This window comes from Lathamus discolor, chromosome 1 (genome assembly GCF_037157495.1).
Source record: "Lathamus discolor isolate bLatDis1 chromosome 1, bLatDis1.hap1, whole genome shotgun sequence".
NCBI classification, from domain to species: domain Eukaryota; kingdom Metazoa; phylum Chordata; class Aves; order Psittaciformes; family Psittacidae; genus Lathamus; species Lathamus discolor.
In genome coordinates this window covers 30,424,820-30,443,783 of record NC_088884.1, presented here as the reverse complement: position 1 = coordinate 30,443,783, position 18,964 = coordinate 30,424,820, and the positions used below count along the sequence as shown (strand labels likewise).

The 18,964-nt window shown below is 38.9% G+C and overlaps 1 protein-coding gene across 2 annotated transcripts in view; it reads right to left on the bottom strand.

Moving 5' to 3' along the window:
- RELN (reelin) overlaps nt 1–18,964 on the bottom strand; it is a 289,653-nt gene that overhangs the window by 226,634 nt on the left and 44,055 nt on the right. For both annotated transcript variants that reach the window (XM_065666462.1, XM_065666471.1), the window contains exon 2: nt 15,241–15,351. In XM_065666462.1, coding sequence (XP_065522534.1) covers nt 15,241–15,351 — 111 coding nt within the window. The remainder of the gene's footprint in view (nt 1–15,240; nt 15,352–18,964) is intronic.

Sequence of the window (18,964 nt, the reverse complement as noted above, 5' to 3'; positions counted from 1 at the left end):
AGAAATACTTTTAGCTACAAGCTAGAAATGACTGAGGAGGAGAAAGCTCAATACACATTAGTGAATCACAGTCTGACAATGAGCTACCGATGTGAAAAAAGGCAAACGCTGCCCTAGAATGTATCAGCTCAATTATTTCTAGTAACAATGGGGGGAGTATAAGTACGGTACTGGTAAAGCATTGCAAAGACATCAATTATTGTGTGTAATTATGAGCGCTTGTGTTCAAAAAAGATTAACTTAGGCTGGAACAGCTGCAGAGAAGGACTACTAGGATGATGAGAAGAATGTAAAATATGTCATAAAAGGACTCAGAAAAAGCTTGTCTTGTTTTGAGAGAGGATGACTACTATCGCTAAATGTCACAGGGTTGTAAAGGAGCTGTTTAAGCCAAAAGACAATCATAGTATAAGAACAAAGGGTGGAAACTGGACTTGAATAAATCTACTGCAATTTAGATCCTTTTTAATCACTAGGCAAATGAAGCACTGAAACAGTTTTGCAATAGAAATTTGGGAGATAAATGACTGGAACCAGCTTTAAACCCACAGACGCTCAAGCTACACCATCATTGTCATAGCTCCTGCAGCACTGGGGACCAGAGCCAAATTGAAAGGTCCCCTCTTGGAGGCAGTTCACCAGCACCGCAGGGGTCAAACGTCAAAATGGGCCAATCATCCCCAAACTGCAGGGACTGCTGAAACAATCATTACGCTTATATTGTGATCAAGCTCTGAAGTTAATACCTTACTAACTTTCTTTTTCTGAAAGAAAAGAAAATTATATCTTCTTAGAGGCAGCATAGTTTGCAGGGTGCCTGCAAAATATATTTTTAGAAATCTGCACTAATCATTCTTTTTTCTTTTTTTTCAAAACAAAGCTGAATTACACTGGAAATACTATAGTTAAATGGATTCATATCAAGGTTCATACACAAATAAATAGCATTTAGATCAGTCTGCCAAAAATAAGAATTGCCTGGATATCAAACAAATATTCACCATTTCTCTTGTACTTCACGTAAGAAGCACTGCATGAACCACAAAAAGACAGGTTACTATTTATTAACAGTAGTTCAACCTAATGTTGCCTGACCCGATTAAATAAATGCTGCTGTAGGTACCTTTCTTGTTGCATATGAAATGGTGAAGCAGTGCTGTACTTTAAGAGCAGTCAAGCTGTAGTAAGATTATGTATCTATCTTCCTCCCAAAACCCCCATTTTTTAAAAAAGGTCATTTCACTACACTGGCTTCCTGAAACACTTCAGGTTTATTATTTGTCCTCAGGGCACAAAAAATACAAAATCTGCTTGTGAAGACTCTAAGCTTTTTTCCTTTGATTAGAATAATTTTAAAAATACTTATAGCTATCAGTTTAAATTACTTATACCTATTGGGTTTTGTTTCCTTAAAATTGGCTGCTCCAATTAGATTGATGGTTTCTCACTTTCTTATTCTGAAAACTGTAGAACTAAGAAAAAAATACCTTAAGAAAAAAACTGCAAGCAAAATGGACGAGGATTTAATGTTAAAGTGCAAGTTCCTCTGTGTTTAGTATTATCAAATTTTTGTGAAACAAGTTATTTTGTTCATGTGACATGTGGAACTCGTAAAACTACACTTACAGTTACTTCCCCTGGAAATATCCACTTCACTGTATCCCATTTTTATCAGTTCCAGTGTTCATGTTTTTTCACTGGTGCTGCTTGCCTTCAATAAGGTTTGTGACAAATAAAGTAGAGGAAATACTGTATATTTTCATTTATTAGTAAAATGAGATTTTGTTTTATTGAAAAAGATGATGAAAATATAGTCTAAGTAGGATCTTTTGTTATTTGTGTTAGGCTGTGATTCATGAAAGTGAGCACAACTTGAAAGAGTCTTTAACAAGTTTTCATATAAGGGTGGGATTTTTTGAATAACTAGCATTGGTTTTTGGAGCAATTTATATTTAATTTCATTGCTTTATAAGGAAATATCTAGGATAAGAACAGAAGGCTTTAAATAAAGCATACCACAAGATTATAATAGATAGGACTCAAGAAACTGGACCCTCTCGTAACTGGTCATCAGATGCTTCTGTCGGAAATTGCAAATGAATTCAATTCAAAATTAAATGCTTTCCGAGTCTTTCACTAGAGACTGGAATTCAGCCTTTAAATACACATGGGAAACTATCAAATGTGAGTCAATAAAACAAGACATAAAAAGCCACTTGTTCTGGCGAGACTCTTCTACACCAGCTTTTGAGAAAGCACTTCAGAGGGTTTGCAATAGCACAAATTCCACAGCCAGCATAAAACGGGATTGTGTTAACAGTAACCTTTCCTCCTTTTTCTTACCCTGTGCCAGCAAAGCGACATTAAATAGAATTTCACTTAAATAAGTTCACTTATTAAAAACCAGTTTCTTCCTGCTATTTTTAAACTATGCTTAAAGGAAACTATAGCTCCTCCTCAGCTATTTCCAAGGCTGAACTATGAAGTGCTTTGTTACCAGAAAATACCCTTCATTACCAGACAACACCCTTCATTAGCAGACAATACCCTTCATTACCAGACAATACTGGTCTCTGAAGGAGAAAAGCCAGGATGGGACTTGGCTCCAGACAAACAATGTAGACCTGCCTGCAGGTGAGTGACAGGTCTTGTCTCCTCAAAGATGTTGAAGGTCTCATGAGCCCAGGGCATGGAACACATGTCCACCTTCAGACATTAATTCCTAACATGTCACCAGATCTATCAACTACACATTTATGTTTAATGACATCTAAGATTCTTGAGGCATCCAGAAGATAGAAGACCTGATGAGGTTCCCTGTTGTTCTCTGGCAGGTGCTGGAGGCTGGGTGATGGCATAGGGAAGCTTGACTTGCTGAAGATTCCACAAAATCGCCCACCCAGGAAGTCTAACAATTAATAATATGGCTGATGCCATATTGTAATAGCGTATATCCTTGCAGTACTTGCACTCCCCATACTTTATATGATCTACAGATTCTCATTGTTCTGCCAAATAGAGAAGAAAATTGATCCATAACTTTTTTGCTACTCACATTGGTTTTTTCTATGAAGAAATCAGAAGTTTTGGAGATAAATCATCTGAGTAGTTCAGATGCGTACTGCACGGTAAGACAACCTATGCCCCCAAAGTGCTTGTCTCTCTCCCCAGAGCAGGAAGGAAGCCCAGGGGGACCAGCTCAGCTGTTCACCACGGTCCCCTGCCATAACTGAATATGACATATGTCTTTCAAAGTTCCTCTGGATGAACAGCAGCAAAAGTCAGAAAATTACGTCTTCAGAAGTACTTTGCATTTCAGTGTCAGTTCTCGAAAAACAGGGCACCTGAAAGCACGTCTGTTTGTGAACGCCTCAGCCAGACAGTCAAGTTCCCCATGTTATACATGGCAAAAATGGAATACCTAAGGAAAGGATCCTCAGAACTAGGCTCAGGAGATCCATCTAGGGTTAAAGCATGGAACAAAACCCTAAATGCTCCTGGTTTTAAAAATGTGAAAAATTCAGTAGCTAAATCTCTCAGAAATATTTCTTAGGATACAAAATGTCCTTGAATTTTACATACCCTCCTCAGTGTATTTCAGTGGAGAAGAAATAAACATTTCTTTTTTCAATGCTAAGCACTCTTTTAGACTACTGATCTGACAGATTCTTCAGAGCAAATATGAATTCTGTATTCAGTCTGAATCTTTGGCAAAATTTCTATCAGAAGTTAGTATACACCGCTTTGATAGCCTCAGAGAAAACTGCAGATAAAGCATATCCCAGTTTATTTTGGTTGAACTCTTGGCAGATTATGACTGAAGATATTTTTAAAGAGTTCATTACGTCTTTGCCCTCCTTAAGCAAAGGTTATCACAAAGCTGCCCGAGTGAATTAAGACTACTGGCTGGAAACTAGTGTCTGTGATATTACTTACTACATGTTCAGTGATAAATTTAAGCAGGTAGTTAACAAGAAGAAATCTCTACCAAGACCTTTACCATGGAATCTAAAAATAGTAAAGTTTAATTTACAGAGAGAAAATAATGAGCTCAGTATATATGTGCTGAGCAAGCAGATGCAATACCTTCAACAAACCCACTATTCACATCAAAATTAAAGATTAAAACTTAATCTTTCCAAAAATTTAGACTTGTAGGATAAAACAGCTCTTAAAGACTTTTTTAAATCTAGAATTCATTAATGCTCATATTCTTCATCTTAACAGCTAATGCTGACAGCATTTATTGGTTCAGCTTTCTAATGATTACATCATCCTTCCAGCATGTCAGAGAACATCAAGGTGACTGTGATGCCATATGACTGGAGTATGACTCCGGTGTCACAAAATATTTCTGTCAGTTGTTTATCCAGAAACAGACATTTAGCAAGTCTCAGTGCTAGAGGAGCAAATTACTGACTTTATTAATAATTTGCTATGTAAAATGCTTCATCACTTTCTATAATGCTGCCAAAATAGCATTGTCAAGTAGTTATTTAAATAGTTTTATTTAAATAAATTAGAACTCATTGAGGGCACTGTGACCAACATCACGTCTTCCCAAAACACCACAAGGTCTTTCAACATTCAGCTAATTAATGTGATGCTATCTAAAAAAGAACCCAAAACCAACAAACTAACATTCTCAAACAGCTACAAAGCATCTTTACTTTCCTGCATTGAGGTTGGATATTGTAGTGTATCTTGTGGATTTCTCCTAAAGGCTAGTTTCCCTCAAGCATTCAACCAGCTCAAGCTAAGGCTTATGAAAAGACTTTGGTTACAAACTGCACTAATTATAACAATTGCTGTATTTTTCCTAAGGGTTGAAATGAGAGAAGAATTACAATATGTTCATTTGATAAATGTAAAGAAATCCTGGTTTAAGGCTTTTTAGTATCTTGAAGCTACAGTTTTGAAGTAAAAGGCATATTTTTCTTCTTTTCAGAAACAAGTGTTCATATGACAGCAGGTCCAGTAGGTCACCAAAAATAATTAAACTCAAGCACTAGATAAACTAATAAAATATGAACACATATTTTGTTAAAGACATTAAAACCCATCATTCTTTCTTATTCTCTTTCAAGAACTTCATAAAATAAAGTGCAAAGTCACGCCTGGACTGACATCATCACCCTGGAATAATGGATTTCATTCAGCAATAAAATCCAGCAGAGCAGAAATGAGGAACAACCCTACCCCAAGGAGCAAGGACTTCATGCGAAGGACTGCAATTCTTCCTTGTCACTTCAGGACCAACTTGGGCTGTTATGAGATGATGCTCACATATGAGCAAGTGCCTTTTAGTAATGTCACAATTTTCACTCCAACTTCAATTTTTCTAACCTCAGCAATGTCCTGTAATCAGTAAATGCTTATTTTTGCCACGGCGCAAACTTGAGCATGATCCTGTGCCCGTGAAAAGACATAAGCATTTCTTCTTTCCACCTACCACCACTGTTGGTGTTACCTGAGTTGGAGCAGCACAGAGGATCTCTGCCTTTCCCTCTATGCACCAGGAAAGCAGGGAGCCAGCTCTGCTCCCACCACACAACAGCACAGCCTTGGTAGCCATCTGCTCTAGTTGATGTATTGTAGCATGTGATGAGATGCAACCATACCAATCATTCCCTCCAAACAGCTATGCACTTCCATTGGTTTATTCTTGAAAATCGGATTATTCTTTTTAGCAGACCCAGAGCAGATTTTTCTTGTGAACTATCTCTGAAAACATGCAAGTGATTATCAGTCACAACACTGACAACAGACAAGCAAACAGTGAAACCAACTGGCAGGACAGGTGATGATCAGGATCTTAACAGAGGGCTCTTGAGCTCCATTTTCCTGTAAGGCTGATTTTTCACTACATATAATCAACTCCACTTTGAAATACAACAAATTGGCAGATATGGGGGAAGCAGTCTGATCCCAACATTTGTTTGTCATAATACACCAGAAATTAGTTTACAAACTTGTCTTCCAAATTACAATAATAACCATTTCCCAATATCATTCCACATTTGCAAGAGGCTTCAATACATCCTAATTGATGAAGTCCAAGAGCCCAGTAATTTCAGCTTGAATATGCGCTCACATCCTGATAAACAAAAAACTGAGGGAAAACAATAAGCCTGGCACAAAGAGAAAGTTGGGTAGAAGGGGTTCTGAGTGACTATAACAGCATAACACATGACAATCAGGCATCACAGAAACAGGCCTGGGATAAGAAGCAACACAGGCAGGCACATTGGCAGTGTGAAGTTCATGCAGCCATGGGAACATTTGCTTTATATATTCTTGAGGCATAGACACACAGAATGTAATTTTAAGACGGCCCTAAATTTATAGATTATGGCCCTTTTTTACCTATTTTATTAAAGATTCCTCTATCACTACGAATTACCATGAAGCTTCGGGCTGGTAAACCAGCTGAATGGAACTCTCAAAGCATAATGACAAAACCTTTTAGAGGGGCAGCTTGAGACCATTTGCTCTCATTCTATCACTTGTTACTTGAAGGAAGAGACTGACATCCACCTTGCTACAACCTTCTTTCAGGTAGTTGAAGAGAGAGAAAAAAATCCCCTTTGTGCCTTCTTATCTCCAGGCTTTAAAACCCGTTCCCTCAGTCATTCCTCATACAACCTGTGCTCCAGACCCTTCACCAACTTTGTTGACCTTCACTGGACATGCTCCAGCATCTCAATGTCTCTCTTGTGGTGAGGAACCCAAAACTGAATGCAGTATTCAAGCTGCAGCCTCACCAGTGCCAAATACAGGGTATGATCACTGCCCTAGTTATAGTCCACACGATAATAGCTGGCCACACTATTGTTGATACAAGTCAGGATGCTCCTGGCACCTGCTGACCAACACTCAGAGATCCTTTTCCATCATGCAGCATTTTTATTTTTCACAAAAAAGAAAAATTTGGAAAATGCGCGTTAACTTCATTCAAAACGCAGCAGCTGAACAATGTCTTCGAAGTTAGGATGAAAAAAAGAGAGTGAGGAGGAAATACTTATGTCTATGCATATACAGAGTTGTGCATATCTATCTATATAAACATTGGAAATAGATGATCTTAAGGTCCTTTCCAAGCCTAGCTATTCTATGATTCTATGATTATTTTCAACTGTTGAAAGGACCTATGACTTGCGCACTTGAAAAGGCATTATTAATTGCTTTCAATAAGTACTAGTATAGACAAAAATCACCAGTCTGTCACCATGATTATTTTGATCTCTTAGTATATTTTTAATGAAATCCATACTTTATTGGTATCAGGATCTTCTCAGAGGTAGGAGGCAGCAAAAAACCTGATTTGATCACAAACTTTCACCTTTTTTTTTTTTTAATACATACATGTTTTTAAAAATTAAAATGCAATTTTAAAAAAATCACATTAAAATTCAATGATGCTCTAACTTTTCCCCATACCATTTTCTGGCCACCCAGGGAAAAAAACCAGATGTATATAAGACCTGAGACAACATCACTACTGAATAAATGCTAAACTTGCTAAATTGAACCAAAATCAGCTCTGACACTTCAATTAACACTTTGGTTTTGGCAATTTAAAACTATCTCTAAAGGCATTTTCTTGTTTAGAAAATCCAGGGGCCTCTTTACAAGCACTGGTGCACTGGAAAATATTCACTGTGTCTCCAATGCAGTGACTGCCTCTCATCTCCTCTGTGAAGCAGCAAGTGCTGCTTATAGCATTAAACACCCATCTGCATCCACTATTCAAAGCTAACAAATGCAGGCAATATTACACGTGCCACACGTCCAAAGAGATTCAGTCACCTCTTCAACATTGACTACACAGACACTAGCAGGAGTTACAGGTATATTTGAAAGGTTAAAACCTTGAATTATTTTACTGTCATACTCATAATGCTCCAAAGGCATTTGAAATAAATTATGAAGCAGACACCATCACTCACTTTTATGAATGCTACATTACAGAGTAGCTCAGGGATCTCAGCAAATTAGTCACAACTGGATTTTGATGTCCAAGAGCTGCTGCTGCCATGGCAGTGGGTAAACCCCGACAAGAGTACTTGCAGAAATGGATGAAAGCGTTCAGTGTGATGGGACTTGGTCAAACTAGGCCAAAACTAGGCCAGTTTAAGTAGTTTCTGTGTAGGCTCCCTCTCTGGCTGGAGTGTTCCTCCAACTTTGAAACAAACAAGAAAACTTTGAAACAACAAGAAATTTTCCTCCTCAGCAGTCAAAACACTTGCAGACACAGTTCCTTGTTGGGTAAGCATGGCCAGTTACTGCCTATGCCTTGATAATGAGTATATGTTGTGTTAATAAAGCTGAAACCCTTTCCATAAGGCACATATGATAGTCAACCACTTGTAGGAATGGTCAATTTTGGGGTATTCAAAGACATTTAAGTAATAATTAAACATTGTGACACACAAACTCTGAAAGTTTTATCATCATTATGGTTTCGTTACAAACCATTTGTAGGGGGGGAAGTATCTTAAAACTGAACTCACATGTAAACTTTCTTGACCAATGTCAATTTGGCACCAACTCACTATTTAATTGACTGTTAACAAATTCTCCAAGATATGACTGCTACACAGATATTTTATCTTCCTGTTAATTGGTAATTATGCATTGGCAGGAAAAACAGTTTTTCTTTCCAATTATTCCAGAACTCAGTGATTATTTAAACTTTGCTAATTAGCAGCAGAGGGCTGGTACATCTTCTGGGCAAATTGTATTTGATAATCCCTATTAAAATATACATGGCAGTAGTTGACTTGTAACAAACAACACAGAAAAAAAGTGGCAGTTCAAAGGGTATTAGATACAGCACAAGGCAAATGGGGGCCCATTAAAATTTCCCCAACTGTTCTAATGAGAATGCCAAGGGTCATTTCTTCCTAGTTTACCATCTGTTTGGTTTCTGGCAAATATCTCCGGTGTGAAGGGAGCATTCTGGAGCCCATTTGGCTTGTCATAAAGTAAACCAGGGATCTACAGCAATTTCAGTAAGTTACAAAACTACTTCAAGAGCAGTAGCATGTACAGAGCTGAAAACTTTTTCTTTTAAGAGGTGGCATTTACTGATTATTCCTTACTTTTAAAGCTGTGAACAAGCATGGAGAGGCAAAGACTGAGCAGGGGGGATCAGCTTTATAGACTCACCTAACAAGAAAAATCCCACAATTGGCCTTTTTCCATCTCACAATGTTAGTGGGGGATATTTTCCTTTATCTGTCAAAATCTGAAAGCAAAACACTGCCCCAAAACTATCAGTGAGCATAAACCAGTGCCAAAACCAAGCCTCTGAAAGCTCAGAAACACACATCCCATCCAGGAGCAGCAGGATCCTTGGATGACTCCAAGGCTCAGCCTGGACCAATGTACCAGCAGAGGTGGGGAGCACAACCAGAGCATTTTCTGTGGTACTCTTTTGGAATCGACACTTCAGCCATCCTCTTTGCCCTTCTTCTTCTTGAGATGAAACCATCAGCATCACCAGTAACATCCACCTACAGTCACTCTGCCTCAAGACTACTCATGACCTGTGAGCCAAAGGGGAATATAGGACCAGGAAACTACTTTTATCCTTCTCCCCAGTTCCCAAATTGTACAGAGCCACATCAAAATGATCCTTCATCTATAAACTGAAAACTGTTTGTGGTTTTGGTCTGCTCTGCAAACATGTATGTAACCAATATACTAAACAGAGGATTATGTAAAGGCTGCCTTAATCCTGTCAAAAGGCAACAGAATAATTTTAAAAGAAATTATTTCTGGTGATTGATCTTCACAGGATTTCTTCTAGGAAATTAATTATTCACCATATTTTAAGGATTAATTGTAAATTTTCATTTAAAAAGAAAAATTTCCACAAACTCAATGTATTACTTACAATAGGTGTGATCAAATTCATGGTATAGAATCAAAGCATTGCAAAAATGGACAGACCGCATGACGATCTTTCATAGTCTGTATTTTGCATTCTAGCAGATGCAATTCCCCTGATCAGGCACTAAAAAGTTTCCAGGTAACAACAATCTCACAGCCTCTTAAAGTAGTCCACAGCATTAAACAAAACTTAAAATGCAGCAGCAGTTTATGACACTGCAGTTGAAAGGATAAAAGATAGGAAATTACACACTGTATAAACCCACAGAAAAAATAAACCAAGAATTTTCTGTTATCCAGTTAGGCCTGTGGCTACACTTTCCAGTGTAATGAGAGCTTTGAACCCACTGTCTCTACAACAGTAGAGCCTATGGACTTTCCAAAGGGCCATTTCAATTTAGGTTGAAAGGTTAATACATATACAAATGTTATCAAATTAATTTATTCCACATTTATTAAAAGCTAAACATCAGTGTAGTAATTATGATTTTGCATGAAATTGGGTTTCTGGGGGGCTTACCTCTAAAGGTTTGCATTTTCTACTGTAGTTTGTAAGAAGCTAATTACAACAAACTTAAAATTCAACAAATTCATCATGTATGAATGATCTGAAAATCTAAATGGAAAACGGAAAGCTTTGGGAAGAACTCAAATGTGCTGAGATGCAGTGTGACTGGCAGGTCAAAGGCAAGCTTTGATGTGCACAGCCCAGCACGCCTGCCTGCTCAACCAGCCTGTCAGCCAGGACTATCCCGTGTAATGAGACAGATTCAGGTCCTCAGCACACAGCGCTCCTTATCACTGCTGAGGGATTACACTGTAATCTTCTGCTTTAATTGTAGAAATGATACTGTGTTCCTTGCTTTACAGTGCACATGGCTTTGGAGGAGCTGAGCTGTATTTTGGTAGTTATCCCATGTTACAGACCCATATCCCTACCACCCACCAAACCCATCTAACTTAATCTCATTTGCAAGTAATAATTTCCATCAAACCCACCACCACATTTGTAGATTTCTAACATGTTTTTTAGTACTCCTGTCTCCCACTTTCCTCTTATATATCTGGAATAAACGAAGCAGTGAGAGCCCTAAGCTCCTGTATAGACATGATGGCTATGAGGGATGGAGAGATCCCTCAGGAGCCCAAAACACATCTCCAGGGAGAGATAGGGTGTGAACGACACTGAGGGGTTAAATGTGGCTTGAGAAAGGGGGACATGAAGAGCAGGATTGCTGTAAAGCCTTCAGCAGGAAACACTAAAGGACATGGAAATGGTCTTAGGCACACACCACACTGATAAAAAGAGGAGTGTGGAAATGATATTGGAGATACCCGGAAGAGATGTATCTTTTCTATCAAGTCATCCAATGAAAAAAAGACACACTATTCTTAAAAGCTAGATTTAAGGATCATTTCTTTACTAAAGGATCCTCGGAGTGTGGTTAGTGAAGTTTCATGTACATACTTGCGTTTTATCCCAGATCTAGCTTTAAAATTATAGTCTTAGTTTTACCTTAATCTGAACCCAGACAATGGCTCAGCTTGAGAAAAATCAGTAATATTTACGACCACTATGAACTTTTATCCCCAAAAGCTCACACATCTCTCTCTGAAAGGGTTGTTATAAGGGATCCCAAATGAAAAATTGAGCAAGTTTCATGTCAGTGTAATCCCACAGAGAAAACCAGGAACTATTTCTTTGGCTATGTAATACATACTGAAAGATAACAGAACTCTGAGAATTAACTCTATTAGCACTAACATTTTTTATCTTTTTTCTTCAAAGCTTCTTGATATGCTGTACTGGGTTCAGCAGTAGCATTTTATTTCTTCTTAGTAGCCGGTGCAGTGCTGTGGTTTTGACTTTCAGCCTGGGAACAGCGCTGATAACACCGATGGTTTTAGTTGTTGCTCAGTAATGTTCACTCTGACCAAGGACTTTCTTAGTCTCATGCCAGGGAGGAGGGGAGGCTGGGAGGAAGCAGAGACAGGACACCTGACCCAAACTACCCAAAGAGGTATTCCATACCACGGGCATCATGTCCACTGTATAAACCGGAGGAAGTCACTCGGAAGGGTGAGATCACTGCTTGGGTTGGACTGGGTATCGATCGGCAGGTGGTGAGCGGTTGTATTCTCTTCCCTTGTTATTTCCCTTATCATTATTATTATTGGTGACAGCAGTAGTGATTTGTGTTATACCTTAGTTACTGGACTGTTCTTATCTCAGCCCGTGGGAGTTACATTCTTTCGATTCTCCTCCACATCCCTCCGGGAGCAGGCGGGAGGAAAAGGGGGTAGTGAGCGAGCGTGGCTTAAACCATGACATATGGTTTAACTATGATAACTGACAATGATTGTGCCTCCATCAAGTGACTTCCTAAATTAGGCAATTAAAAGATAATTGTAGCCACAATACAGTAACAAAAGACAGATATATGTATACTGGGAAAATTTCATATTGTCAGGGCAGACTGGAAGATTATTGTAATCTAGCATGACCTCCTGTGTAACACAGACAAGAGCATTTCAATGGTAACAGTGCAAGGGAGAAAAATATTCTTCCCTGCTCTGTAAGCAACCACTATCAACCCAATTTCAGAATATTGCTGCTATCTTCAGGTTACAAAGGCCCAGCTTTGCTCCCCTCCCCCCTCTAATCTATGATAAACCACATAAATCTTTGAATTGAGGTCTCTGAACCAGACATAGTCCTTAACATTTTTAAAAAAAGAATTTCCAGCAAGCTCAATCTAACCCGAACATCACGGTCACTTGCTGGAAAGGAGGAGCACATTCTTTGCTAAAATGATGACACAATAGGGGGATCCAGGGTTTCTGGAGAAAGCAATTTATGTTTCCTTCAGAAAATGAACCAAAGCCATTCCCACCTACTATTCTATTAAACAGTATCTTAAATACCGTGGAGACTACTTTCTTTTTCTACTGTAGATGGTAGATTTTAAAATACTTCCAATTTTTAAAACTACCAAATTGTTTAAAAAGCATATCATTCACATGCTACATGCTTTCTGGAAGAGGCCTGACTTCTTATCTCTCACTGCAAAATTAAGAAAGAAGTTTATGTAGTTCTCAGTCCTGAGAGCCATCAGTACATCATGAATTGAACATTTATATAGAATAAAGTTTAAACGCCATTGCCATTTTTTCTTCACTCTTTACTTTTAATGTGACTGCAAAGACAGTGCACCGTAAAAGAGCATCATCTCTTTTGAAACATTCATATTATTTCTCTTTTCAATACATATACAAGCTTAGAAGCTGGTAAAGAAATGCAGCAGATTGAAAGTTTATTTAAGATGTTTCATAACTAACAACTGTAACACAACTGACCCTATAGTTTGCCTGCAGAAAAGTCAGGGATGGCAGCAGTTTTAACCTGACATGGTTGGAAGCATGCTCAAGACTGAGCAGCACACCTCCTCTGGGCATGATGTTTGAGGCTTTGTATTGACAAGAAAACATTCTCCAACCACATGTGACTGCTTTCACATTTCTTTGCGCATTTGTAATTTCCCAGACTGTAGGCTTGGGTCTTCTTCTGGTCCACAGGATGCACGTGTCACTAGTTTAGCTGTTGGTTATCTTACCAAGCAGCCTTTTTTCCAGCCAGGTTTGCCTATCCCACATTGCCCTTTTAGTCCTTATCGCACTTGTAGTAAGCTTGGGTAAAGCCCTTCCCAAATCTTCATTTGTGAAGCCAAGCCATCAATCAATCAATCAATCTTACTAGTGACTTAATGGCCAAAGTGACATATCCAAAGCTAGAAAATGACCTCTGGCAAGTTAAAAAAGGCCATGTCTTTTTCCTGTCACACTTCACATGTTACTTTAACTTTGGTCTCAGTGAGACACCCACTGTAACAGCCCTGTTCTACAGATGAAAATACAAACTTAGGAAAATAACAAAAATGGCTATTTAGGTTTTAAAATTTTCCTTGACTTCCATTCTTAAATATTTGGATTTGATTAAACATGACCTGTAGACCTTGCCCAGTGAGTTTGCAGCACAGGGCCATGACCTCCCCAGTGACATGATACAAAAACCTGTTTCATGGTAAGATAACATCTTGCCAGTCAATTGACCACCCCTAGAATTTCACATAAGTACTTTCTGTCTTGCTTACTCCATCAGATCCTGTTCATTCTGTAAAGAGTATGGAGGGTAAGGAGAAACACCAGTACTGCTTCTTCCAGGAAAAAATGGAACTTTCAGTGCATTTTGCATAAGACATGAAATATCTGTGGCAACTGTGCTCTTCCCAATATCTGAGGTTGATCGGTGGTGCTATTCACAGAGGCCATGCCCTTCTCAAATTATTCCTCAATGCAGTTTTAAATAATGTGCTATTTAGTTGCCTTCTTTCATTTTCAAGCAGGTGTGTGTCTGCTTTATGACACTCGCATGCCCAGGCCACTCATGTTTCATACGCATTATAACAGAGATAATTATCATGAAAGATTATTATGAAGAAAGTACTGAAGTTTAATCTTAACAGACAAATTAATGTTTAAACATGCTACTGGTACAAGTAAGTGCAGCACAGTTCGTATCCCATAAAACTGGTTCCTATTTTTGCCCCTTTACCCGAGACTGCTATTTAGGGGTCACTAAGTTTCTCCAATTAGAGGAATGCAATTCTTACAATTATTTGCAAAGATATCAAAAATAATACCAAATAATAAACTGAAGAAGGCATAGCTGTAAATTACTTGCACAAATTTAGGAGATATTATTCAGAAGTGCTTGTCCTTAGCACAGCTGGCCTGGTTGCTGCTGCTGAATGCTACAGCATAACTCGCAGTGTAGAATAATTCTTCAAAACCTTTCCTACCCCAATTCCAGTTTTCATACAAGGAAAATAATTGGTTACATAAAATACCTTGACCAGTATTCTGGTTTTAAGGAAGACACTATTGTTACGTGAATGGAAAAAGCAGGTTGATGTAAGCTCTAAAGAATCAGTTTTCCAGACCAAGAATAGTTACAGGCTTTGGCCTAATGCTCTAGTTTATACAAAATGTCACACCATTTAGAAATGGCTATTTTAGACAGTTTAGCTGCTGAGGCTTTACTCTCCTAAAATTCATATAATTCAGTGTACTAGTACCAGGGTTGGCCAAAGACAAAGAAAGTGGATGAAGAAATAAAAGCTGTTGAAGAGCCATTATTTCTGTATATCATTGACTCCCACTGACTTTTTGCTGATTACTCAGTCTAAATTAACCTGTTTCAGCAAGTAAGTTGTTATTGATGTCCTCTGTACAACCAAGTATTCATTTTCCTGATTTGCTTAATGTAAATTACATTGGACTTACCAAATCCAAAAGCACTGGAGCCACCAACACTCTGGGAAGCCTGAACACTGGTAGAGGTGTAGAGCCCAGTTACCAGTAAGCCATCAAAGAAGGTACTTGTCGAAATAGTCACTGAAAGAGAGAAATAAAATATGAGTAATTATTTATAAGTAGTACTTATGAGTACTTATAAGTACATGTAAGTACATACATTCTGTGAGTAGACTGTTGCGCTTGAATGAGAATGCCATCATTCAGTACAGTGAATTAATCTGAATTCCCTCAATACTTATGACACTTCAGTGACTTTAAATTGACAGGGATTGCTGATAAACTCTGATGTCTCCCCTAAATCACGTTCCACCTCCCCATATTGTTCTCTCTTGCTGGGAACACCACAGGAGCATCACAGTGACTGACCATGAAACTGAAGCAAAGTACTGTGGGGTGACTACTAGTCCATTCACTGATGACACACGTTCAGCAGCGAAACGATTTTGGTTGTCTTTTAAATCCAGACAGTCATTTAGTGTTTTCCCTAGGGTACATGTTGGCTTAAACTTACTGCTAAATATCTAAAATACATAGAAAAATTGACAGCAGCTTAATTTGTTCTGAGCAGAGGAGAAGTATTTACCCCATTTAATCTTCAACTTTTTATGTTTAATTATCTTCCTTTCTTTGATTATTCAATAGTATACTGAATAATTCCTGACTCCAACATTTCTGCTCCCATGATTCAAAATTTCAGGTTTTGTAATACACGCTTCCCTGAATGCAGATGCAGGTTCAGAGCCATATGATCAGTTTTTAAGAGGCCACTTCTGATATATGTGCTAACAGAACAGAAAAGGTGACTAGATTTTTAAAAATAGAAGTATTATAAAGAGAAAAAGAAAAATCAAATAAGCAAACAAAGATTTTTTTCCTGGATTTGATGATGAAGTGGCAAATGATGCAGAACCTTTTCTTCCCTTTGTGCCTTTAAACCAACAAAGAGGCAAAACATATGTTGAAAAAATATGCCTATGCGTTATTTTTGAAGACTTGGCAAAACAGTCAGTGAAAAGCATTGATAGAAGGGCACCGGGCCAGTACTTCGCTCCCATTTTTTTTCCCTGTGGGGAAGCATCTTATTCTTTACTGAATAGGATATAATGCAAAATCCTACTGTGAACAGGTGACCACTTTCTCTGTGGGAAAGAAGTGATATTTTACAATGCCTGTATTTGATTTTGGACATATTTGTGTGATTGTCAACCCCCATTTTACATAAGTATGTAATAGGTCAATTCTTATTGTTGAAAGAATTTCCAACACAGTACGGCTCACTCATTAAACCTCTGGGAAACTGCGCAACGCCTCTAGCACATTTGTTAAAAACAGTATTAGGCTGTTATTATACACATGTCAAACGTTTCAGAATAATTTCATAGCTCTTCAAAAGGAAAAAAAATAATCATGACATTCTCAGTGATGATTTTTCTCTCTACCCACTGATGAAATACATCAAATTCCCATAAAATGAAAGAAAACACACACCATGTCAAGTTAATGACCAAGAACAGGAAAACTATGCTAATGCACAGCTCAGCAACAGGACCATGATTTTGTGTAGGGACCAGCACTTCTTGCTGAGGACTTTCAGCTTGCCCTTCCAAGAGCAACAAGAAGATTCCTCTGAGATCCTCTCCCCCAGGCTTTCTTTCTGCCTTTACACTGTCTCATGCCATATGTTGTTGATGCCAAACATCTAGAACTTCAGGAGCAAGACTAATGCCAAGACCCAGCTGAACCTTGGAAAACATCTGGAAGGGCACAGAGCACCCAGGCCTCGGCACACAAGTGGGGCTCTGGCATAGCCCCACTGCCCCATGGTGTCCCATGTGCAACACAGCAGTGAGTATCACCTACAAGTCCAACCAGTCTCTACTCCATCCTCCACAATACACTTGCTTAGGAGGACAATTTGGGTGACTGAAGAAGAGAGAAGTCCTTCCTATCACCGGGTACTGCCTCACTGGGCAGGGGAATGCCACCCCCCACAGAGCAGCACCCCATGCCAGCCCTCAAGAATGCAGACAGCCCTGTCTTAACTTGTCTCACCCCTCACAGCAGGGATGGGAAGGAAGCTTGCGAGAGTACATAAGAACCTGTGAGAGCAGGTAACCCATGGTACAGACATGGGTAGGAAACTCTCAGTTGCCTTGAAATAGCCCAGCGAGAAGTTCTGAGAACATCTTCCTGGAAAAAAGCAGTACGGCTGCACTGAGAATAGCTACTGATCAGGCAACAGCACACTGCAAATATTAGAGTCAAAGCTGATAACAGCTACTTTAAAAGTTATGCAACATTTCTTTCTATTTTCAGTTCCTGAGATCTCTGCCGACTTTTATCCTTGTGGGGTTTTTTGGGTCTTTTTTTCTTTTTCGTCATGGTGTCTGCCTCAGAACGTGTGAATTATTTAAGGGAGAAGGAATTTCAGTCAAAACAGTTCATTCATTTCTGAGATGAAGCTAGAGGAAAATGTTGTGCTACCCTGGCTGAAAAATTCCAGTGTCCTTTGCTTTTCAGCAGCTATTCCAACCTGAAAGCTGTCCTCCATTAGGACAAATCACGTATTTTATACACACACACACACACACAAATAAACAAACCCCAAACCAGCTCACACATGCTCAATAGAGACATTTTCATTCTTAATATCTAAGTATTTCTGGAGATTCTGTCCTCATTTGGCACTCTGAGAGCACTCGCTGACTAATAGGGCTCGCTGAAAAAAGTCCCATGAAATACATTTCTGTCCAGCTATATTGCTTTGTTGGAGCAGAAGTGCTTTGTGGAGATATCATTTCCTATTACGTTTTGATCTGGCAAGTTTCTCAGTGTTTTAAAGCACAAAGTCATGTCTGCTGGTTGGAAAGAAAGGTGAAGAAGAAGGAGTCTTTATCAGAAGTCTAAGCCTTCTGATGAGAAAAATATCAATTCAGCAGTATCTCACTTCTCCAAAAGCTGAAAAACGTGCAAAATGTCACAAAAATGAAGCTGCTCCTAAAGTTTGACCAAAATCATCTCAAGTAACTTAAACTTAGGAGATACAAAAGCAGACATGAGGGCAAGAGGATAGTGAACACACTAAGATGGAGAAAGTGGTAACATTGGAAGAAGTGTAGGGAATAGGGAGAAGAGACTTTTTTGGAGAAAAAACAGTCAGCGATGGGGAAGAGAGGGCCATGGCTGGGCAAAATAGCAGAGAGATGATAAAAAACCCAGGAAACCCTAAAGATGTTCCGTATGAGGCACTCACACCGTGACCAGAGGGAGAGACCTGGTGCAAAACCACCTGCAAAAGCCAATAGTGAAGCGTGGGTCAGCCTCACAATGCTGGTCAATCTACTATGTCAACCTGCTATGCGTTTTTTACTCCACCTTCTGAATCAAGTGAACAGCATTTGCATGATGGGCATGAAACCTTCCTGCCCATGAATCACATGGACAGGAATACATTGGCTAGGTGGATAACTTCAGTTTATATTGTAAAAGCCAAGGAAAGGGGTCAATCAAAAAAGGTTGTATCAGGGCTGGGAAATACCATAGAAGTAGCCTCCAGTGCTGCTTTGCCTTACCCTTCTTTCTGCGCAACGGTTGTGGTCACAAAAAAATGTATTTCTGAGAATCATGAGGCCCTCAGTTCAATTTTCCATGCTCAGCACCTACACGCTGCTGTGCTTGCCTACGTTTGCTA